At 43.6% G+C, this 24,712-nt stretch overlaps 1 protein-coding gene across 2 annotated transcripts in view; it reads left to right on the top strand.

Annotated features, from left to right (window-relative positions):
* The window catches only part of PIWIL4 (piwi like RNA-mediated gene silencing 4), a 41,858-nt gene that overhangs the window by 3,212 nt on the left and 13,934 nt on the right, over positions 1-24,712 (top strand). For both annotated transcript variants that reach the window (XM_016206726.2, XM_016206727.2), the window contains exons 4-12: positions 1,133-1,347; positions 5,765-5,886; positions 7,338-7,418; positions 9,476-9,673; positions 12,314-12,425; positions 17,824-17,944; positions 18,851-18,968; positions 21,740-21,851; positions 24,314-24,498. In XM_016206726.2, the coding sequence (XP_016062212.2) occupies positions 1,133-1,347; positions 5,765-5,886; positions 7,338-7,418; positions 9,476-9,673; positions 12,314-12,425; positions 17,824-17,944; positions 18,851-18,968; positions 21,740-21,851; positions 24,314-24,498 (1,264 nt within the window). The remainder of the gene's footprint in view (positions 1-1,132; positions 1,348-5,764; positions 5,887-7,337; positions 7,419-9,475; positions 9,674-12,313; positions 12,426-17,823; positions 17,945-18,850; positions 18,969-21,739; positions 21,852-24,313; positions 24,499-24,712) is intronic.

Below are 24,712 nucleotides of genomic sequence, written 5' to 3'. Positions count from 1 at the left end.
ATTCTCCAAGAGCTTTGTGACTCGCCGCCCCCAAAAAGACTCCCTGATGCAGATCAGTCTTTTTCAAACTTTTTCAAACCATGCAGCAAAATAAGAAATAGATATATTATTATCCAGCAGTGTGCGCACACACACAATTGAAACAAGTTATCATGAACCAGTGCTTTCCCCAACTATGTGCAAGGCACTCGGATCCACTTCTTTTGTGTTCTAGTCTTTTCATGAGACAGGATGGTTTGCAAATATCACGATTAGTTTGCAAATATGATGTAGATGATCTCCAAGGATCTTGTCAGCTCTGACATTCTAGGATGACTTCTCTTTGTTCCATTAATATGAGAAGCTAAATTATGTTATCATTTACTCAGGATCTGGAAGAACAAAAGAAAACCTTTGTTTTATTAAAATAGCACAATAATACCTTGCTCCTAACAGATTTATACCGCAGGCAGAAGCTGGGAAAATACTGAGGCGCACAGGATACTTTTTCTTTCTCATCACCTTGGGGGCTCATGTTTCTACTTCCTCCATGAGAAAAACAAAATAATGCCTATTTGATACAATTCATCCTCGCCTCAGCCTCTGAGGGCCTTCTCTGGGATTTGCAGAGTGCGCTTCAGCTGAAAAAGAAAGATGAACTCTTTCAGAATTTTCAGAATACAGTTAACTTGGTTATCTGGATTTCCAAGAGGTTGGGGGTTGTATTCGTGGTAAGAACTGGACGGTTGTGTTTTTTTATCATTTGAGAGTGGTGTAATGTCAGAGCAGCATCCTAAAATATTAGTAGACCTGATTTGAATTGCACAGAATCAGAGCTTTGGAAGGAGCCCTAGGGTAGCTGAATTCAGATGCTTCTGTTCTCCCAGGGACAAGAATGTCAGGTCTTGCCCTTATGTTCTTATGAGGCTTGTTTTACACAGAATCCTTTTTTAATTCCCAAATGTATATTTATAGGACTCCATAAATGTTATCAGGCTACAGGTGATTAGAGCTTGTCTTGTGTCTCTGAACAAGAACCCTGGCTCTACAGCAATAACTATGCATATGCAGATCAATTTTTTAAATGATGTGGTTAATATTAACATGGTCTGATTTTTCTGTTATAAAATGTTTTTTATTTGTTTTTCCTCAGGTTCCAGTGGGATCCCTGTGAAACTGGTCACAAATCTCTTTAGCTTAGATTTGCCCCAGGACTGGAAGCTATACCAATATCACGTGACATATATGCCAGATTTGGAATCTAGAAGTGTCAGAATTGCTTTGCTTTATAGTCAGAAGGAACTTTCCAACAAAGCAAAAGCATTTGATGGTGTCATCCTTTTTCTCTCACAAAAGCTAGAAGAAAAGGTACGGTATGGTTACTTTTTAAAAAAATATGTTTTTACTGATTTCAGGGAGAGGAAAGGAGAGGGAGAGAGAGATAGAAACATCAATGATGAGAGAGAGTCATTAATCGGCTGCCTCCTGCACACCCCCTGCTGAGGATCGAGCCCTGATCAGGAGTCGAACCTCGACCTCCTGGATCATAGGTCGATGCTCAACTGCTGAGCCACACTGGCTGGGCCAGTATGATTACATTTATAATACATACACACGCGCATATACTTGTGCTCATCCATATATATTTACAAGGTTAGCTGATTTTCCTGACAGTTGGAATGAGTGTTTCACTCACTCCTTTCTTCTTTCCTATTCCCATGTTTCAGAGCAAAAAGACTTCCTGATGAAGACCTCATCAGTAATTGATTTCTTAATTAGGAAGGGAATGGTCTGGCATTTTAAGAATAAAAGCTGTAGTACAAACACTGCATTTTCAACTACTTTTTTAAAGTAATTTGTCCTTGAAATAGGCATCCTTTTTAAACTTTTCCCAAATAGACAAGACTTTAAGAAACACCATTTGGCCTGTGGCTTCAGGGTTTTAAATTTACTCTCTTATTTTTATATTTTTATTTTTTGCTCCTGCACAGTTATACTCGTGTATCCTAATAACTTTACATCAGTCTCTGATTCTAAAACTGTCATTTATTTCATGACTTGTCCCATCACATGAAATATGAGTTACCGATACTGATCTTAAAGATCTGCTTAAATTGTGTAACCGTTGCATGATTCATATTCCTTTCTCCATTTTTTAATGTTTTCAACATTTTCAGTCCTAAACAAAGATATTGGTATTGAACTTTTTATAATATGCTTTGTTCTAAAGCAATATTACAATTACTACAAGAAACAAAGAACCAATTTATGTATGAAAACGGAGCATTGGATTAAAATTTTATACTTTTATCCTTGGAAAGCTTAATCCTTTAGTTGAACATTTTGAACAGAATGGTATCAATAGCATACATTTCTAGATTTCATGTAAATCTTTGTGTATTTCCTCAAGGGAAGCATTTCTGAGCACTTTTGGGGCCTCTGTCATTTTATGAGATCCTGAAATTTATGGCAGCTACTTGAGTGTTTATTTCATCTGGATATGGAAGTTGACAATGATCCCATATGATTAAGTTTAAGGGCTTGAAAAGTCTGGACCTATACATTTGGAAACATTTTTATTCATCTTAAGTTCTTATTGATCCCTCAGTATTTTGTCATGACAGGATGTTGATAGCATGCAAATATGGCCTCTCCTATCTCAATGATATATTTCAAGTGTATTGTCATTTAAGATCATCTTGCATTTATAGATATATTTATAGTAACAATTTGGAACTTTAGATATATTAAAGTTATATTACCCCCCCCCAAATGATCCAGCTTACTTAACATACCTAACCAAAGTGGGGAAATTTCACCCTACAGATGCTAGGAATTAGTTCATACTATTCCTTTTTCATTCACAATGAGCATGTAGTATGTGCCACACACCTTATTGTTGGGGATGGAAGCTAATGAGGAGGCAGGTGAGAGACTAGGCGGTGAAAACATGGTGCGACAAATGAAGCCCACTGATTGCATTTCTCGGACACCGGCGAGGCTACCTGTAGACAAAAGTGTGTGGTCTTATTTCTTATTGACACATGACCTGCCGCCCAGCTACAGTGAAAAAGGAAGTGTCCTAACGAAGATATGACTATTCTCACCTTTTTTTCCTGGCCTTAATATTAACTCGGGCTAAATAAATCCTGCACGGCGATCCATGCCCTTCAGACTTCATAGGATGCTTATATTAGTTGAAAAAGCTCCTCCGCTAATTCCTTCATCGAGCTCCCCAACAGTGCAGTTCTAGAAGTCCTCTGCTGCTGCCTCCGGGCCTCCCGCTGTCTTCCAGATCCCGTCTGTGCATCTCGGTTCCCATTGCTGGTCACATCTGTTTGCCACTCTCATGCATTCATTCTACACTTAGAAAGAGCCTACTGGGTACCTGGCAGGGGCTGCCCACTGTGGAGGAAACGAGGATCTTGTTGTCAAAAGATTTTATATTTAGTGCCGAATGGGAAATGCAGTGCAAGGTAGAATGAAATAAATGCCATAATAATAATTAGCAGTTTTATTATGCTAACATTTACTGAGCACTGACTAGGTGTTAGGTGCTGCGGTGCTTGGTTGTTTTCTAGAGTAGCCCCAGCACATCTCTGTGGGGCTGAGCAGATCTGTACCTTGTGTTATACCCACCAGGTTACTTCCTCTGCCAGGGTCTTGACGTGCATGAGCTCGTTTCATCCTGTTATCACCCCGGGGCCTCAGAGAGGTTAACTATCCTGCCTGAGGTCTTCGTACAGAGCTTGAGGCGAGGAAAGATCATTCCAGGACACTTCAGACGGAGTGATGATTAATTTGTTTTTTTGGGTAGGACTTGGATCAGTGAAGGAGGGCAGTGGTGGTGGTGGTGAATTCCTAGACAGAAGGACCAGAAGAGCAAGGGCACAATTTTGGGAAGTGAGGGGACCATTTTAGAAACTGCTGATAGTTCAGGATTTAGCTAGGAAGGAATGGAAGTTGTAACTCAGAAGGTAGGGAGAACTCTAAGTGTCCTGTTGAGGAATAGGGACTGTCCTCCATGGGCCACTGAGGCCTTTGAGAGAGAATTTCCACGGGAGCTGTGGTAAATTACAATTATTCTGATCACATCCTGTTGAATGATTGACAGGAGAAAGTGGGAAAATTATTAATAGAGTGTCACTGGAATTATCTGGGTAGGATGTCAAAAGGGCTTGGAGAAAGGCACAAAGTGCTGCCACAGATAAGGATAGGATGCATGAATTATTTAATCTTTACAGCCCTGGACTCACTCCCACTTTAAAGATGGGGAAAGCCAAGAACTTGGTCCATATCTCACTGGCTGCAGGAGGCAGAGGACCAGGGCCTGTCCAATTCCAAGTCGAGGCTCCTTAGCTCTGTGGTAAATGAATGGTGTTGGAACAGCTGAAATAGATTTTAGAGACATGGCTGTGTAAAAGTGTTAAGATTTGCCAACCGATTAGATAGATGGTGGATGGAGGCCGGGCAGTGAAAGCTCACTCTCAGCCTGTCAGCCCAGGGACTGGAGGGTGCCGGGTCCAACAACAGACATAGGAAGAAGGAAGCGTTGGTGTTTGGGGGGGAAGGTGCAAGGGGTGCTGATGAGTTTGCTCTTAGTGGCTGTTGGGAATGCAGTTCCTGGGTGGAGGTCTTCGTGGAGACCATCTGCTGCCCCCCACCCCAACCACTCACCCCAACATCCTTTTTTGTCTTGATTCTATGTCTTGAAATCTCTGGCAGTGTGAGAGCCCCTCATCTCTCCTGCCGCTAGACTTCTCCCAGATATTGATGAGCTCTCTCTGCAGCTCTCCACCTCTGCAATTTCTCTACAGTTTGATCTGATGTAATAAATTGTCTCAATGAAATATTTTAGTTCCTGGGAAAGGACCTGTTTCTCTTTGTTTCCATGCAATGACCCATCCCTACCTTATGTTCTTGGTTCAACCTAAAAGTGATTAAAACTACACTTTAAATACAGAAAATTAGGGTAAAATTCATAAAGGCATGCTAATGAATTGACCTCCTCTAATTCCTTACCCTTCTGAGAAATCCCGGATCCTTGACTTGTATTAACTCATTTGTTTACTCTTTTATTCCTGAAATCTGTACGGAGCTCTGTTTGGCCAGAGGAGCTTTAAATTTAGTTGGACGGCTAGATTTAGCTGCTAGAACATTGTTCCAGATTATAAGAACCCTAGGGATCTCTCTTCACTTTTCAAAATCAAATCAGATTTCCCATCTGTTTAAACTTCCATCACCTTCTCTTTCCCCACGTTTACTTCCCCTCTTGTCCATCCCCCGCCCTTTGCCAGCTTCCTCTCTTCTTTTCTGCTCTTCTCTTTTTTAAGTAAAGGTTTGAGAGGCTGTCCTCTGAAATCCATGAACCCCCTGAAAATGGGTATATTGTATACATCCTTGTGGTGTATACGTATGTGACACTTTCTTGGGAGAATGTAACTTTTATGAGACTCTCAAAGTAACTTGTGACCTGTCTCACCCCCGCCCCCCCCCACCAAAAGTGGCTCTGGAATTCTCTTTGGATTAAATCTTTGAAGCCTGAGTCTACCTTTGGTTCTCCTTTAAGAAGTTACAGAGTAGAGAGATGTGTTGCTTTTCTAGAATTAGCAAGATTCAGAGACAGTAACCCAGACATCATGTGTTGATTTGCATTTTCGCTCACAGGGTCAGCCTCGGCTTTGTTTTTGTTAATGTGTATTCAGTTGTGACGGCTTCATCACAGCTACATTCTGCCCGTGTGGGGATAATCTGTACAGTGCATATTAATTACTTCTTTTCTCAGGTCACAGAACTGTCAAGTGAAACCCGAAGAGGCGAGACGGTAACGATGACTATCACTCTGACGGGGGAGCTGCCAGCAAGCTCCCCCGTGTGCATCCAGGTCTTCAGCATCATCTTCAAAAAGTAAGGTGCCTTAAATGTGATTTAATTCGGGCTAATGATGCGTTTCAGCATAAAGCCTGGGTATGAGGATCATCAGCCACTTTGTAGGCAATATGCCAGCAATAATGTGACCCTTAGAGCAGTTTTCTATGTACTTGCGTGTACTCGGGCCTCGCGGCCTGTACCTGGCGTTGCTCACTGTTACCCGCTGTTATCTGGGATGAGACAGAGGAATCAAGGGCTGCGATGTCTCCATGTAGCAGGGATGGTGCCTCTTTCCTTCTGTTCCTTTTCTGTGCCCTGGACCCCCTCCTCTTAAAGTGGGGTATATCTGGGTGGGCACCGAAGGATTCCTTTTTCCCCTGGTTGATCATTTTACTGTAAAAGGCCGTCACCATCTACTCTCTGCTTTCCCTCCGGCCAGAAGGAAGTTGGTGACTCAGCATCTCCGTGTTCTTCGAACTGATTTGGATCATTGACTTCACAGTCATGGGGCGGGGGGGAGGACTTGGTAAAATGCAGAGTTCCTACCCCTCAACCGACCCAGTGATCAGAATTTCATGAGTGGGACCTGAAAATCCACGTTTTTAAGCAAGCTCACCAGGTGGCACGTGGCTGCGAAAAAGCATGAGAACCGCTGTTTCCTGTGCTGCCGGTGTGGACAGTGAGGTGATCTGTTAACTGAAGGTTCAGGCGCTCTGCTCAGCACTGACGTCTGGACAGGATGACCACGGGAGTTGGGGTTTGGCCGAGCAGGGCACATGAAGGGCCTTCCCCTGCACAGACACATTTCGAAGGTGCTTTTCCGTTAGAAAGCTCTTTCATTTGTGTTTGATCTTATTTGATCCTTACTCGAGTGCCCCAAGGCAGCTACTATTAAAACCCCCATTTCACAGATGAGGAGGCTGAGGCTCAGTGACATTTGGAGCCAGAATCACGCAGTTGGAGCCCCCGTTTTTTGACTTCAGACCCTTATGTTTCCCGCATGTATTGGGCAGCCTCAGAGCAGTAATGTGTCAGATCCCAAAGGTGACCAGGATGAGTCGCTGAAGAGACTTGGCAGCACCTGGGCAGCTTGAGCAGTCTCCTTATGTTCAGTCTCCTCTTCTCAAGATAGGGGAGAGGCCAGGAGAAGAATCTTCAGACGTGGCTGCTTCACCCCATCCACGGGAACCAGAATGTTACAGCCACCGTCACAACTGTTTAAATGACCGCATGCTTATCGTTGCAGTTAAACCCAGATGGATACAAATAATTTCAGTGTGTCACTCTCAGATGTGAAGAAGTGATCAATCTTGTGTATACATTCACATGTATATTTAGTATCTGTACCTCCCATTGCTGTAAGGATGAGAGATCTGTGCTTTCTACGTATTTTTATTGTTATGTTCAGGATGGGTACAGACTTAGAATTAGACTGTGATTCACTAATGTTTACCAAAGAGTAAAAAAATATATATGTATACTTGCAGGATCTTAAAAAAATTGTCCATGTACCAAATTGGGCGGAACTTCTATAAGCCTTCCGAGCCAGTGGAAATTCCCCAGCACAAGTAGGTTTATTTATATTTTCTGTTACTCTGAAATTGTCATAATGTGAGCGCCATAACTTACGATGCAATATTGTACTGTTACGCCTCCTACGAGAGACGCCATGGTATGAAAAGTAATGGATTTTTAAAATTTTCAGCTTTTTTATACAATGGGGAGTGTCAACATGAAACTAGCAGCCAGTTTTTTTATATTAGTGTGCTAGATTATTTTCATAAATCTTAGAAGGAATTCAGAAACCAAATGTCTGTGTGTGACAAGTAATAATGAAAACAGAATAAGCTGTATTACATTTTATCACATGGTTGCTGTTCTGTTTTCTTGCTGACAGGAAGTTAGCACAGCCAGGGAGGTTGATATGAGATCATTGGGTAAACAGACATCAGACGAGCCAACTAAACTACCCTGGTGAAGGATAGAACCCTTAGGAACACGTGCAGAATTTTCAGCCTAAACTGGGAAGTAGATGCTGCAGAGAAATGCTCAGCTGTGTATTCAACTGGGTGTTACTCTGCTCCCAGCTCAACTGGGTGTTACTCCAACATAATGCCTCCAAGCCAAAGACAGAGAGGCGAGCAGCAGCCCAGAGACAGAAATGTAAACAAAGGGAGAAGTACATAAAGGTAGAAAGCCGGGGGCAGGGGTTTGGCCTCCTGGAAGGCGGAAGGAAATTTGGGACTTGCCATATGTTAATTCAGTGTGTCAGAGTGGTCCAGATAAAGTGTGCCACTCATCCTTGTCACTTACCTTTCCACCTGGATTAGAAATTCTCGAAGGGGTTTTGCCGTGTAGGGCACATGAAGGGACTTCCCCTGCACGGGGGTGGAGTGGGTGAAGGCTGGCTTAGTATCACAGTGGATGAAGTACACAGAAATAAACTGAAATCATTAAAAAATATATATTCATCTGGCCCTGGCCAGTGTTGCTCAGTGGTGTTGCTTGCGCACCGAAGGGTCTTGGGTTCGATTCCCCGTCAAGGGCACATGCCCTGCGGGAGGCAACCAATCAATGTATGTTTCTCTCTCCCCCCCTCCCCCCGCCTCCTTCCTCCCTCCCTCCCTTCCACTCTCTCTAAAAAAAATCAGTGGAAAAAATATCCTCAGGTGAGGGTTAACAACAAAAACAAAAATTAAAAAAATTTGTGTATTCTTTCATGCTGCTTTTGTAACTTTTTAAAATTTAAGACTTCAGTCTAATATGCACAAGTGTGGAAAGGAGCTGTAGCCTCTCCTACAGTTTATTTATATATATATATATACACACACACACACACACATATATATATTTTTTTTATTTCAGAGAGAGGAAGGGAGAAGGGAGAGAGAGAAATAGAAACATCAGTGATGAGAAAGTCATTGATGGGCTGCCTCCTGCACACCTCCTACTGGGGATCAAGCCCGAAACCAGGGCATGTGCCCTGATCTGGAATCGAACCTTGACCTGTATTAGAGGTTGATAGTCAACTGCTGAGCCGTGTGGGCTGAACTCTGCTGCAGTTTGTTTTGTACGTCTGTACATGATATCACTTCCTTTATTTCTTAATCTCATTAAGTCTCTCTGCTGTCTTCACCACTGAGTCAGTGTGCTTTTCTGAGCATAGATGTTTTCACACTGTGGTTCTCCATAAACATATTAATCCTTCAGCTGTGGTTCTCAGCCAGGGGCAGTTCTGTCCCCCAGGGGACATGTGACAATGTCTATAGGCACTTTGGGTTGTTACAGCTGGGGGGCTGCTAGTGGTATCTAGTGGGCAGAGGCCAGGATGTGCTAAACACCCCACAATGCACAGAACAGCCTCTAAAAACACTTGCCCAGTCCAAATGGCGGTAATGTCAAGATTGAGAAGCCCTGCTCTGCAGGAATGTATTTTATCTTAAATACATGTTTAAAGACACTCCAGGTGGAAATATCTAAGGTTTTTAGTCAGCAACTGGAAGAAGTTAAACTAAAGAAAAAAGTATTTCATAAAAATCTGGAGAACTGGAATGTCAAGCCACTATTTAAAAATGTTTATTGTTTTTCTGATAAAACTTTTTAAATTTTTATTTCTTTTTTTAAGGTTGTCCCTTTGGCCTGGGTTTGCCATTTCTGTGTCGTATTTTGAAAGCAAGCTCCTCTTTAGTGCCAATGTGAGTTACAAAGTCCTGCGGAATGAGACAGTTCTAGAATTCATGACTACTCTCTGCTACCAAACTGGCATGTCCGGCTTCACCCAGATGTGTGAAAAACAGCTGATTGGGCTCATTGTCCTTACAAGGTAAAAGCCTGCCTTTATATAAACTTCCCCCGGAGAATGAGTTATTTATGGTATTTGGGAATAGGAATAGCATCCGGGTGTTACCGGACAGGGGCCTGGCTCTCCTAGAGTGTGTGGGTTCTTGACTTCATGCAGGAAAGATTTCACAGCACAAGCCCAGGTGATTTTTGAGAGTACGTTTATTAAAGCTGAGACAGTGAAACAAGGAAGGGCTTAGGAAGAAGCCACAGGGTAGAGCATAGGCTGGGCTGCTTTGGCTCACTGGGAAGTCAGAGAAAAGGGGGTCTTGGAGACAGGTACTGGGGGTTAGTCCAGGACGAGCTGCAGCTGCCCATCACTCCCTTGGTTGCAAGTCTCTTGGGGGCCCTTGGAGTTTAGGAGATGAATGGTTGAGAGGGAAGAAGAGGGGAAAGGGAGAGGCTTGGGCTTGCTTCTGGATCCTTTTTGAAGGCTTTTAAAGGCTGGGAGTTTAGGGGAGGTCTTGGAGAGGTACTCAATAGAGTATTGATCAGCTTTATGCAGATACACCAAAATAAGATTTATTTCCTTAACTTCATCTGTCCTTGGGTGTGGTTGGCACAAATGGTACTAATTGGATTTCTTTGGTCCTCCTGAGTGGGATGATTTAAGCTATTTACACTCTAATTGGGAAGGAAAGAATTCAGTCAGGACCCAAACTATAAGAGAACATTTATTTATAAAATCACAGAGGTAGAAAAAGTAACTCCTACAAGTAATGGGCTTAGGAAACAAGTTATAGAGGCAAAGGAAGGGACCTCGGTGCTTGAAATTGAGGTAGGTAATGGTAATGCACTTGACGGGAAAGGTGCTGGCGTGCTCCCGGGAGGGAGAGCACATTGGGTCCTCCATCCTAAGGGTTTTAAGAATAGAAATCTTAGGGGAGGTCCCAGGGAAAGATCTCATTATAATATTCAGCAGCTTTCTAGCCTTTTAGGGTGGGATCTCCACTGATTGATTGGTCTGCCCAGAGGCAGGGGGTCATTATCCAATGCTGCTGGTCCTGAGGTCAGCCATGGGGTCACTGGTCTGTTTTTATGGCTTTTCTGGGCTTGGAGCTGAAATACAACTGAGGCCTAGATGATATCTCTTGGGATGAATGGTCAGGGGGTCCAAATCCCTTGAGCATTGATATGCTAGGGGAAGAAAGGACACCGTGGGGGCAAGGTTCCACCCTACCCTACAGTTGTCCTTGCTAGGCACCTGGGCCTTTCCACCCTGGTGACCTACTGTATCTGGCCCATCTTCCCTGCTCTGCTCATGTCTGTCTAACTGCCTACCACAAAATATCACTGCTCTTCTGAAGCCTCCACCTGTCCACCCCGTTGCAATTACTCAGTTCCCCCCCCCTGTGCTGCTCCCAAAGCACGTTGCTTATAGCCACCTCTTTATTGTCATTTATTTCATTTAACGACAGTATAGGATAGAACATTAGGCCCATGTCATCTTCTAAGAGTATGAGGTCTTAAGCCTGAGACCTTTCACGCCTCCGGGTTTGTCTGTATATAATTTGCTCTCCATGCACATTGAACTGAATCCCACATGGGCAGATGAGGTGGCTTCCTGAGTACTCAAAAGTTCACCATATGTTGCTGCTAGTCCACAACACTTCCTCTGGAGGACCTGCTGGCCTTCTCCTAGTCTGCTTTAGGCTTCCCACTGAAAGTTGTTTTTCTGGTTTATAGAGCACAGAGGTGGGGCTGGTTAGATTCCACATTACCTGGGGTGAGGTGGCAACCTTTTTATCCCTCCTCGATCTCCGTGATTGGTTTGTGACACTGATTTAAAGTCACTCTGCAAGGTGCCAAGAGCCTTAGAGAAGGGAACCTGACAAGAAGGTTTCTGTCTCGAGCCTGGGGCAGCAGGAGGAGAGGCAGGAGCCACCCAGCCTGAACGGGACAAAGAGCTTGGCGTGACCTTAGCCGGCCTGCTTTGCGTTTTTGCTGAGGGCCAACCCTAGATGGGCGGTAGAGCCGCCTACCAGAATCAGGTGGTTGGTCAGCCCCCTTTTGTGTTTTTTTTTAAATCAGAAAAGCTGTGTGGGGGCTCAAAAAACCTGCATGACACCAGAAGCTGATGGGAAGGTTTTGAACAGTGGTTTGGCCTTCCAGTGTTTAAGAATGATTTAGTTGAAGTCAGAGTATCTGTCAATGAGAAAAACAATTTGTGGTCTAATAACTCTCCTGCCAGTTTTGTTGGAATACAGGTTTTCCTGTAGACTGAAGAGTTAATTATTACTCTTCTCAGATAAGAGCTGATCACTTTTTTTTTTTTAAAGTGACTATTCTAGTGTTACTCTCTCCCATAGTTTCTGAAATTCTGGAGTCTAATTTTTTGAATAAAAAGTGTAGTGAAATTGCCCTGGCCGGTGAGCATCATCCTATGTACCCAGAGATCATGGTTTGGTTCCCGGTCAGGGCACATGCCTGGCTTTCAGGCTTGATCCCCAGCAGGGGGCGTGTAGGAGGCACCCCAGTCATGTTACCCTCTCATATTGATGTTTCTTTCTCCCTCTAAACTTAATAATAAAAACATTATTTTTTTTTTTAAATAAGTGTAGTGAAATTGCTGCTTATCTTGCATGATTTGAAAAAGTCTTTTAATATTTCTTGCATTTACCAGATACAATAACAAAACCTATCGTGTCGATGACATTGACTGGTCCGTGAAGCCCACCCACTCCTTTCAGAAGCGGGATGGCACTGAGATCACCTATGTGGATTACTACAAACAGGTAGGACTTGGTTCCCTTCATCCTAGCTCCCTTCCTCTTAGCTCAGAGAAGTCTCCCTGTTCCTTTCCAAGTTCAACAGCCTCTTCAAATTGTCAGGCTGAGTCTGCCTCCAATATAATTCTCTGATTTGGCCCTGCCATCCTTGGCTTGGCCCAGACCCTCATCCTGTCTCCTATTGTCCTTCTCCCTGTAGGCCGAGTAATCTCTTCTCTGCTTAAAATATTTCCATGGCTTCCTATTGACTTAGGAGCCAGATCTAAGCTCCTGGGCAGGGTTTCCAAGGCCATTTATAATCTGACCCCTCCCTGCCTCTTGAGCTTTTTCTCTTAGCACTCCTGTTTTCTTTGTATGTTCTGCAGTTACTTCCCTGTGCATTTTCACACATGTTGCTTCCTCTTCCTGGACACCCCTTCACAGCCAGCCAATCACTAAACACCCTGCAGTACTCAGCTCAGCTGTCAACTCTTAGGGGCTCCCCATGAAGCTCTCCCCAGGCTCACCTTCCTGCACTTAGCTGCATCAGATTATTATGGATAGGGTGTGAATGATCTGACTCCCCTTGTGGACTTTGAGCTCTTTATTTCTGTATAGCCAGGGCTAGCATAGTGCTTTGCATATAGTAGATACTTAAACATTTATTGATGGAACTTCCTGTTGCCTCTGGGAGTTTTATTCACAATTACCCCTGCCCCACCTCCACCTTCAGTTCTTTTTAGAGGTCCCTTCTCTTTCATGTACAGTAGTATTCCCGAGAGTGTAAAAATCTCACAGATGTTTTCAAAAACAAAAAACACAAAGTAAAAACCCTTCCTTGACTTTTCCACACCTTCAAGATAAGCTGTCTCCTTTCCCTCCCTCACTGATTTCTTTAGAAAGTTATCTACATTAGCTCCAAGCACCTCTTCAGTCCTTCCTTCCTGAAGCCTCAGCAGTCTGGTATCTGGCCTGCTGCGATGGCAATGTTACCATACAGGGACTAGGCCCAGAGGGGGTTTGCCTCAGGCTGGCTGATAGAGTGTGGGTTCTTGACTTCATGGAGGAAAGATTTCACAGTGTGAGTCCAGGTGATTTTGAGAGTGTGTTTATTACAGCTGGGGACAGTGAAATGAAGGAAGGGCTTAGGATGGAAGCAGCAACAGCAGAGAGCCTAGTTGGGACTGTTTTGGCTTCGTAGAACTATTACAGGAAAGAAATAATCCTAGGTGGGCCTCCTATGGCTCACTGGGAAATAAAAGTCACAGTGAAAGAAGTGAGCCAAGGCATGGCTGCTTTTAGCTCACTGGAAAGTCAGAGAAATAGGGGCCCTTAGAGTTAGGTTCAGGGGGTGAGCCTGGGATGAGCTGCCGCTGCTGCTGCTCTCCTGGTTGCAAGTCTCATGAGGACCCATAGAGTTTAGGAGGAAGAGGGCAGGGATACAAGGTGTGTGCAGGCTCTACCTAGGGCACGCCGTGGCTTCTTTGTCCTGAGGCTTTTTAATCTTTCTTTGGCGAGTGGGGATTCTAGGGGAAGTCTCAGGGGAGGATCTCAACAGAATATTCATTAGCTTTCCAGGTGTGTCCTTCCAATAAGATGATTCATCAAAATGTGCCTACAGAGGGGTCAGGATTATTTTCTGGTTAGTTCTGTTTTCAAAGAACAGCATGGAAGAGAGACTAGGACTGAGGCTGGTCGGCCCCTGGCTGGTCTGGAATGTGTAAACCATTTGATCCTAAGTGACGGTGGTTAGGGAAGATAAAAGCTTGTGCTTCATTAGCTGGCTGTAAATTGCTGAAATTGTTTGGCCTTGTGTAATTATTTTGTCTCAGTTTCCCTTATTCCACTTGTCAAGGAGTTTTCCTGCCTTCTTACTACTCTGTCTCGGAAATAGCTCTTTTAAGGTCAAATTCACTTACTGTTCTTATGCTAATGGGCTCTTGGTGGCATCTGACACTAATGATCACTCCCACCTGGCTGACCTTCCAGCCTTGACTCCCAGGGCACATCCCTGGTGGTTCTCCACCTCCGTTCAGATTGTTTTTTTCAGCCTCCTTTGACATTTTCTCTGTCTTTCCCCCCAAACCTTAAACGCTATTATTCACCATGGTTCCCTCATATAGGATCTTTTCTTTGTATTTTGTGACCTCTCAAATACAGTGTTTTTGCCTTGCCCTCATTTCCAAATTACATATTCATCTCTATTTTCAGACCACATTTGCATGAGTATCCTGCAGGCATCTCAAACTAACATAATTCGTACTGAATTCATTGTCTTTCTCACTTCTCTTTCTCCTGGGACTTCTGCCTCTCAGGAAATCATTTGACTTCCTTGCTCCGCTTCACCCTCACAGCCTCCTTCGGTTGTCACCAAGATGAGTGCTGCCTTTAAAAAAAAAAAAAATTATTGATTTCAGAGAGAGGAAGGGAGAGAGAGAAAGAAACATCAGTGATGAGAGAGTCATTGATCGGCTGCCTCCTACGCGCCCCCTACTGGGGATCTAGTCCACAACCTGGGCATGTGCCCGGACTGGGAATCAAACCTCGATCTTCTGGATCATAGGTTCAATGCTCAACCACTGAGCCATGCTGGCCGGGTGAGTACTGCTCTTTTTATCCTCGAATTCTCCCTGGAACCCATGCCCCTCTCCTCCCCAACCCTCTTCACGGCCTCAGTGCAGAACCTCCCAGCGATTCCCATATGGGGGATTTTGGTCACCCCCACGGTGACCCGCCATCCTCACTGCCACCAGAGGGAGCTTTCTGAAACACTGCCCAGAACTCTGGTTAAGAGCACACGCTCTGGAATAAGGTGGTCCTGGCATAGCTGCGCAACCCTGGGCAAACCACTAAACGTGGTGTCGTCTGCCAGGGGAGTCGTCTGCGGCCGTCACGGTGCAGCGTGAACGCTGAGCGAGGTGATCGCACACAGAGCGTTCCGCACGGTGCCCGCCCATTGCGAGCCCTGGGTAGACAGGGGAGCCCTTGCCCTTTCCCCAGCCCCCCCTTATCATCTCCAGCATCACACGCTTTGGCCCCAGCTCAGCTTTGGCCCCCCGCGGCATTCCCACCGTGCACCCTCGCTGCTCTCACTAAGTGCTCCTCAGCTTCTGCTCACGTTCCCTTGGCCTCTGCCTGGCGCCACACTGCGTGTACCTTTCTCCTTCAGCACCAGGTAAATCCCGGTGCCCAGGCTGGTGTCTCCTCCTTTGTGAAGTCCTCTCTGACTCTGCTTCCTGTCCCAGTCACAGAAGAGCTGGCTGTCCCCTAACTTGTACTGCATGTCACACTGCTTCCTTCTGGAACAGGGGTGGCATTTGGCTCACCCTTGGTGCCTTGTGCTTCGCAGAGCATGTTGTGCGTGAAATGAGATCCGTGGTGTGTGTTTGTTAAACACAAAGCTTGTGCAACATTTGGGTTTCTTTTCTGCCTGGTTAAACTTAGATGGATTTTAGGACCTGTGACATTCTGAAAAGGGAATAATTGCAAAATCTCGCTCGCTTTCTTTGAAGTGAGTTATGTTTCACTTACATTGGTAATTAGGGAGAAAAAGAAACAAAACTGTGCCTTTTTCTAGAATGCCCTCCTCTTTCTCCAGGACAGGAACACTGAATAATTATGTCGTCTGCTTTCAAAGTGGAAGGCATGTTGACATTGGCCTTTATATTTCTCTGTTTTATCTTATGAAAAACATTTTCAAATGCTAAGAAAATTGGGGCAAGGAAGATGGTAACGTTCATCTTATGAAGTAGCATAGTGGGGAGAATTCCTGGCCACGCTCCAGGTAAATAGAATACTTCCACCCCCACCCCCCCCCAAAAAAAATGAGAAGAAAAAACAAGAAAAAACCACACACACACTCAAAGAAAACACACACCACATACACACACACACAAAAGAATACTCTCTTCCTGGAACATGCCCCAGCTTTGCCCCAGCTGTTACCCAGGAGTCCTTGTAACCCCCACATTTTCTTCAAGGGGCTCTCTGGACTCTACCTCCTTCGTGAAGCCTTCCCTGATTTAAGAGCCATAAATTGTTTTACTACCACCACCATTTCTGCCCCCCTTCCACACACACCTCCCTCCCCCAACCCCAGAACCCAGTACTGAATGGTGCAAAAAGCAGAGGTTCCCACGTCTTAAGGGTTAAGTCCTGGCTGTGCTAATGTCTAGTTACAGGGCCTTGGGGAAGTGTTGAGTTTCTCACGGTGTTTCCTCATCTGTGAAGGGGGTGGTGATGATATCTGGTTTGTTAAAGTTGAATGAAAAATGTAAGTACTTAGCATATTGCTATTTATGCTTCCCATATACCTTGCTTTTTAGGTAAATTCCTGGAACGTAGTAGGCACAGGATGTGTACTGAATTAATGAAGTTGTGTATAAAAACCCTTCCTTCAACAAAGGCTTCTCCAAGCTTTTTAGCTGTAACATGAATTGCGGGCACCACTTTAAATTGCAATTTTCTGAATTGGTTTTTTATTTTAATGACTAAAAGTCCTTATTGAAATGAAGAAACACTCACTTCTTGCTTAATTATGATTATTGATGTCGGCATCACAGAGTGCCCGGGCATTTTGTAATTTATAATTCCAGTTGTTCAGTCATTAGTATTGAGTAAATTATTCTGGAAATGAGTGTTAATTGGAACCTTTGCCTTTGGAAGAGGAAGGAACTTTTGGCAAGGTGAAAATAGTGAAATTCAAGTCTAGGGTGGGAAAGGGGGTGAGGTAGGAGCTCGTTAAGAACCAGACGTGATGCTGGTGGTTTATATGGGCTACTTCTGAACTTCTGTTCTCCTCGTTCCATAGATGAGGAAAGGTAGGTAACTCCCCCAGCATCCCAGTCCAATTAAATAGAAGGACTGGGGGTCAGACTCACATTAGTCAGACTTCACAGCTGCTTCTGTAGAACAGCTGGCAATCCTAGAAGTTAAGGACAGTGGTGATCTTTTGGGGAAGTTGAGGTTGACTTAATAAAACCCTCACCTCCAACTTCTGTATAGATATTTTCAAAATGAATATAGGTGCTTTGAGCCAGTTAGTTACACATGGGGCAGCCCGCCTGAGTCGTCAGTAGTGGAAATGCTGACCTTGAGGCAGCTCCAGCAGGCTCATTGCACTATGTATAGAGTCAGCGGGAGGCTACTCTGACTTTGGATGAAACCCAGAAGAGAGCAGGGAAGTGATTAAAAACAGAACAAACCCATGTCACCCTATAAAAGATAATTAAAAACTGGCCCTCAGATATAAAAGATAGAACCTGAGAAGAAGGAAGCAGCAATGACTAGGCAACCATGGGATTATTTTTTTTATTGAAAAAAAAATTGCTTATCCATTTTGTGATGACCTTCTTGCTTATAAGCAAAGATGCTCATTTTACAGTTTCCATGTTAACTTTTCCCTCATTAATCTTGCATTCTATAGCAATATGATATTACTTTATCTGACCTACATCAGCCAGTGCTTGTTAGTCTGTTGAAAAGCAAGAGAAATAACGTTGAGGCTCGGATGGTCCACCTGATCCCCGAGCTCTGCTTTCTAACAGGTAATGTTTATGTTTTATACTCCAGCAGGTTCTCGATCGCAGGCTTCCGGAGCTTAGCACTGGGTGGGGCCTCCTTCAGTGAGCTGAGTTTCAGAGCATTCGTTCAGCCCGTGGAGGGTGGACCCTTAAATAGCTCATTTGATAGCAGAGAAAGTGGGAAGGTAGAGTACCCTTTGGAAATTACTTGGCTCAGTAAAGGTTACCGACTTTCTTTATCTCGTGTGCTTCCAGAAGGCAATCTTCACTGCATAGTGGAATCTGAGTAAAAAGTCTCGAGGACTTTTTATCATGCTCATTTGATTAACAGGGTGGGACTAAGAAGGGAGGACTTTCTACTTTTTACGTTTTTGTATTGCTCGAGTCAGTTATGGTGTGTATGTGTTTACTTTGCAGTTAGAGACACTCCTAAGGATACATTCCTTGAAGGGAGGAGGTGCTCGTTTTTAGTGGTATTCTGATATTCTAGATCCTCACAGTCCCGTGTGGTAGCCGGTAGCCATACGTGTTTATTGAGCACTTGAAATGTGACTAATGTGATAGAGGGAATGGAGATGTGCTGTGAGTGTAAAATGCAGACTAGATTTCTAAGACTTAGTATGAAAAGAGAGAAAATAACTCAGTACATTTTTTGTATTGATTACGTGCTGAAATGATAATATTTTGGATATGTTGAGTTAAATAATATACACTATTTAGAATAATTGCATGTTTCTTTTTTGTCGTTTTTTTAAACGTGGCTACTAGAAAAGTAAAAATGACATGTGGCTAGTGTTTCTATTGGAGAGTCCTATCCAGATGCTACATCTGATTCAGTTTCAGTGAAAAGCTTACACTGTGTTTGAGATGGCTGGGGTTACATTGTATACCGTTCACTTTTTTCACCTTATTTTTGTTTACTTCCAATAGGACTTACTAGCCAGGCAACCTCTGATTTCCAACTGATGAGGGCTGTGGCGGAAGAAACTCGTCTCAGTCCCCTCGGAAGGCAGCAGCGCCTGGCCAGGCTCGCCGATGACATCCAGAGGTATGGGGACGCCTCCCTGGGAACAGAGTGTACCTGCCTACGGCCCAGTTTATAGAATTGGATGATCTATAGAATGTTTCATTCCCTGGTGAAAATGTCTCATTCCTGTTGACTCAGAGCAAGGCATTTTTGAATTAATTGTGTTGTTCAGGGCCAGAGGTGCATCCAGAATGCCTCGGGGCTACAGGTTGAGGGGGCGACAGGTAGAGTCTGCTCTGGTAGAAGCACCACCCGCTTCAACTGGTCGACTCTGCTTTCATCCATTTAATACGCTGAGGTTCTGGATAAAAGTTTAAATGAAGAAAAGGGCTGTAATTTAAAAAATAAAATCCTTCAACCAACCACTCCAGGCCCCTAATATTCAGGGTCAGGAATGTTCAGATCTTAATAGATTGGCCTCAGCACACTGATCGTGGGGAAACCCCACTATTTATCCTTTAAACTTAGGATACCTTTGTGCTCTTTGGGTCAGCCCACCTGATGCTCAGATGGCATTCCTGCCCTCACTTGTCACAGGGAGCTGTAACCTGTGATGGGAAACTTGAGCTTCTCCCTGGTTCTCCGTTCTGACCTCCTAAAACTTCACTGTCTTGCAGTGTAGCCTCATGTAAAACTATTGGGCACTTAAAATATGGTGAATGCCATATCTTGGAATGGTTGCATTTTGACTACATTGGGTTAGATGATATATCTCTAAAAGGTATTTTTACTTGTTGATTTTTACTTTTTTAATGCAGCTACTAGAAAATTTAAAATTGAACATATGGCTTGCTTTTATTTCTACTGGGCAACATTGTTGTAGAATGATCTTTTTTTCTTTAAAGATGAAAAAATTTGGAGGAGGAATTTAGAAATTTACATAAGCAAAAAGAAGGAGGTGTATGTGTATATTCTGTAAAATTTGTTAAATAAACGAGTGAGTCATAATTGAATGAGGTATGCTCTTTCAGATTTTTTCAACTGCATATAATCATGTCTTCTTTAGGGAAATGGCATAGCATTGTACAACATGTTTTGTAACCTTTTTTTTAATGTTTCCATATGATAAATGTGCATCTCTATTACCATGCTCCTGGTTTCATAATTTTCTATTTTATGGCTTCACTTTATGTCATTTATCCTGGGCATCCCACAGACTTATTCCTACTTGAGACTAACTTACTGCTACTTATCCCTGGTTCTCTCCCCTCATATCCGGCTATGGATTAGTCTTCCCGACACCTCTTTTTTCCCCCTTCCAGTGACCCCTTTATTTCTGCCCAGTGCCCTCACCATCTCATCTTGGACAGACAATATCTGAAGCAAAATAATTAATTCAAAGTATTCAGTGGGACCAGACTAGACATCACACAAATAGATGGAAATAATGAGCCGTTGCGGAGGGTCAGTGGTAAAGAGGTTTGAGCTCCCCTAGGGAGAGAGGAAGCTTTGGTAGGTAAACAGAAGCGTGAATCTCATCAGTCCCTTGGTGAGTGTCTGGCTCACCATGTACCGGCTACTGTATAATAGATGCCAGGACCCAAGGTCGTATGCTCGCTCTCCTCAGGTTGCTCACAGAGATGATCATATGTCAGAATCCAGCGAGGTAACACATAAAGTATGATTAAAGTTTATTAAGTTGTAAATCTAAAGTGCTATGCAAATATAAAGTGGTTATTTTGGCTAATCCTAGTATTCTCTTGGTCTTCCCGCTGCTCTGTCCTGTGAATCTTCTGAAGCGTGAGGTTCTTATGCTCCCTTCCTGTATCCTCCAGCTACTCCCCAGCCACAAATTCAGATATTCCCAGAAGACATCTCCACATGCAGAGGCTCCGCAATAGCTCTTTAAGAAAAAAAGAAAGGAAAAAAGTCTTTATTGATTTTAGAGAGAGGAAAGAAGAGAGAGAGAAACATCAATGATGAGAGAGTCATTGATCAGCTGCCTCCTGCAGGCCCCTGCTGGGGATCGAGCCCGAAATCCGGGCATGTGCCCTGACTGGGAATCTAACTGGGATCTCCGGGATCATAGGTCAGTGCTCAGCCACTGAGCCACGCCCGGCCGGGCTCCACAATAGCTCTTTATTAAGTTTATTATCAGGAACAATATGTCACATAACACGTAGCATGTGCCAGGCACTGTGGCAGCCCTTTCCATGTATTGTCATATTTAATCTTTACATCAACCTTATGAAGTGGCTGGTTTCATTATCCCTACATTTTGCCAATAAGGAAACCACAGATTAAAAAGTTTTAAGCCCTGGCCAGTGTGGCTCAGTTAACTGGGTGTGGTCCTGTGCACTGAGAGGTCGTGGGTCTGACTCCCAGTCAGGACACATGCCCAGGTTGTGGGCTCCATCCCCGGTAAAGGGCGTGCAGGCGGCAGCCAATCCATGTTTCACTCTCACATTGACGTTTCTCTCTCTCTCTTTCCCTCTCACTTCCCCTTTCTCTAAAAATCAATTAAAAAAAAATTTTTTTAAAGTTTTAAGAGTTTGCTCAAGGTCACATATTATTAAATGTCAGTACTGATTGTTAATCCCAGATGGGCACAGTTGTCCTGTAATTCTTTTGAGCAGGAGAAAAAAATTAATGAGTAGAAATAGAAGTTGGGAATCCTAAAAAAAAAAATCAGTCTCTGAATAATTCAGTAATAGAAGTTGGGAATCCTAAAAAAAAAATTAAAAAATCAGTCTTTCTCTGAATAATTCAGTAAGTTATAATTCTGTCTCTAATGATTAAAATTCTTTAGAAAATAAGCACTTGAGTGACTTAAAACTCAATTCTATCAACAGAAACAAGGAGGCTCGTTTTGAGCTGGAGACCTGGGGGCTGCATTTTGGATGCCAGGTGTCACTGACTGGCCGGGTTGTGCCTTCAGAAAAAATATTAATGCAAGACCACATAGTAAGTGCTGTGATTTTATTTTTATTTAACATATTTGCTTGAATATGTGTCAGCTCGATCATATGCTGGAGACTAAGTGGGCTTATAATATTCATTAGGTTTTCTGTGACCATGCTCATGAGCCCCATTTGTCCTCAACATTGAGGTCCCCTCTGTTTTACTTTTCCCTTTCAGGGTACTTGCTGGGCTTAGCAGCTCCCAGAGGACATGATTTAGGTCAGTCAGTGTGATGCAGTGTCACATTTAAAGACACATTTAAAAATGGCATTTTAAGCCATTGCAATGAAAACATCCCCACCTATTATTGGGTATTGTAGTATTCTTAGGTCACTAAAATAAATTCGTAATACTGTACCTGGGAAAATTCTGCTAACTGGTGAAGGTTCATTTCAATAAATTATGTTTCCTGGTACCAGAGTTGTTTTTATCCCAAAGTAAAATGCTGCTCAATTGGCATAAACGTGAAGAAATTCGCACAGAATGCATCCCCCAGCCACACCATTTAGGGAGAAAGGTGTTCTGAAACTTCGAGACCAATCACTGCTTCTTTAGGGCTTTGGTTGATTAAATGAATCTATTTTATGCAAAATTGTGTATTATCTTCCTACTTTTTCTGGGTTTTCTTCATCTTTAAATCCAGTTATAGTTTATTTCATTTTATAAAGGCTCTCTTCTTGCCTTATGTGATATAATAAACTGACATGTCTAAACTAATGTAACTGAGCAACGAATGGCTTGTGCTGGCAGAATGGGGATTTTTTTTTTTTCATCATTTCTTTTTGATAATCTATTTCAAATTACCAAAACCCTATTGGAGAAGCTGAGGAAAAACTACTTTTAAAAACAAAACAGAACATAATTTTGTAAAGTACTAAAATGTAGGCCCCCATTAGGACCGTGGTCAGGAGTCAATATAGAGAAGCTCAATTTTAGTTTCACATATAAAGCATGGTTTAAATATTTAAAATGCTCTGTATCATCATTCCCATAAGTCCTATTTGTCAGAGCTTTTCTTGCATTTTTTGGCACGGAAACAGATCTCCACAGGAGCAGTAAAATGGAAGAAGCTACTCCCTAGAGGTTGTGGGGGATGGCTAGAGGCGACTGGGTCATCGACTTCTTGACCAAGTTGGGTTTGCTTTTCTGAAGTTGGGTTCTAGGAAATGAGTAAACTAAAGGTTCACAGACTTCAGAATGGGCCTTCGCCATTTGTCTTGGGTCTCCTGCCAGCCCGTAACAGGTGGGAGTGTAGGTGCGAGGACCGTGGCTCTCCTCATGCTGGCTGTAATGGGAAGGAGTAAACCTTGGCTCCAGACAGACCATTAATAAGGGTGGGCTGAGCCTTCCCCCTCATTCTCAGGCTGCGTTCGCCTCCTGGAGCCGAGGCCCTGCCTGGCCACCTAACGGCAAGGCATCCTGAGGATGGCTGGTGGGTGGACGTCAGAGTGCTTGGTGAAAGTGCCCTGGTTGCAGTGTCAGGAAGCCCAGCACTCTGGACCTGTCACTACCACCAATTGGCTCAATAACCTCTATCAGCCACAGCTTTGGAGTCTGGAAAACAAGGGGATTATAATGCTTCTTAAACATTAATGTGCAGGTGAATCACCTGGGAACTTACAAAATGCAGGTTCCTATTCAGTAGGCCTCGGGTGGGGCCCAGGATTCTGTGTTTCTAACAAGCTCTCAGGAGATAGCCGGGCTGCTGCAAGACGCTTTGAGGAGCAAGGGAGTGGAATACAGTGTGGTTCTGTTAAATTCTAACAGTGGCTCTTCCCAGCTCACCATACCAAGGACATTTCTATTCAATTGCAGCCGTTGGACATAAGCAGAAGGCTAGTGACCAGCGTGACCAGTCTAAAGTCTCCCCTCTTCAGTGCAGAGAGCTTGTTTTTTCCTGGTCACCTGGAGAACCTCCCAATAGTGAGCAAGGAGCTTGTGTCCTGGCCTCATCTTTACTCCTAAATGTAGCTACTCCTTGCGTAAGTATATTCTTAACTGCCCTGTAGGGTAGTTATTTTAGTGTGAGGATCTGGAGTAGCAGTGATTAGCATTTTCTGTTTGAGCTATCTAGATGCCTAGAGGAAAGAGACCAAATCGGACAGCCCGCTTGCCTGAGCCATTCATAGTCAGGGTCAGAGATTCTTAGAGCTGGAAGGGAGCCTAGAGATCTTTGAATCAGACACCATTTTTTGCACACAGTGGAGGCCTGTGAAGTAAAGGGACGTGTCTAAGGCTCTGAGCCATGGCGTGGCCGAGCTGGGGTGGTGCTCAGATGCTTCCACGCCCAGGAAGCAAGTGCATTCTCTTCGCACGTGCAGAGCTTGTGCCAGTGTTTTGAGTCTGAATAGCAAACCGTACTAAATACTTCTCTTCTGACAAATGTGGACCATCTTCACACTGTCTTTATTTAATTGCTTCCTGAATATAATGTTCAATGCTGTCATGATCATTGTTTTTCCCAGTGTCAACCTGTGTGTGCTGCTGATTGGTCCAAGGATATTCGGACTTGCAAGATTTTAAGCGCACAGTCTTTGAATAAATGGTTGATTATATGTAGCAGCAGAGCCGAAACCGTGATTGAGAACTTTTTGAGCTGCTTGAGAAGAGTTGGAAGTTCCATGGGTTTTAATGTGGACTATCCCAAAATGTGAGCATGCACTGAAAGCCCTCCCAGCATTTTTTATGCATTAGTTTGATTTGGTTAGAAGCTAGGAAATAAGGGCTGATGTATATAAAAGCTTCTTTGTCTCAATAAAGTTTCCTAATATAAAGTGTCAAGAAAATAGAAGTAATTAGATTTTTGCAATGATTATGTTTTTATATAATTAAGATATATTTTATGTTGGTCTTTGTAAAACCTT

This window comes from Miniopterus natalensis, chromosome 11 (assembly GCF_054644295.1).
Source record: "Miniopterus natalensis isolate mMinNat1 chromosome 11, mMinNat1.hap1, whole genome shotgun sequence".
In the NCBI taxonomy this organism is placed as follows: domain Eukaryota; kingdom Metazoa; phylum Chordata; class Mammalia; order Chiroptera; family Miniopteridae; genus Miniopterus; species Miniopterus natalensis.
Note: the sequence above shows the minus strand (reverse complement) of the source record. Positions and strands in the feature narration are given on the sequence as shown.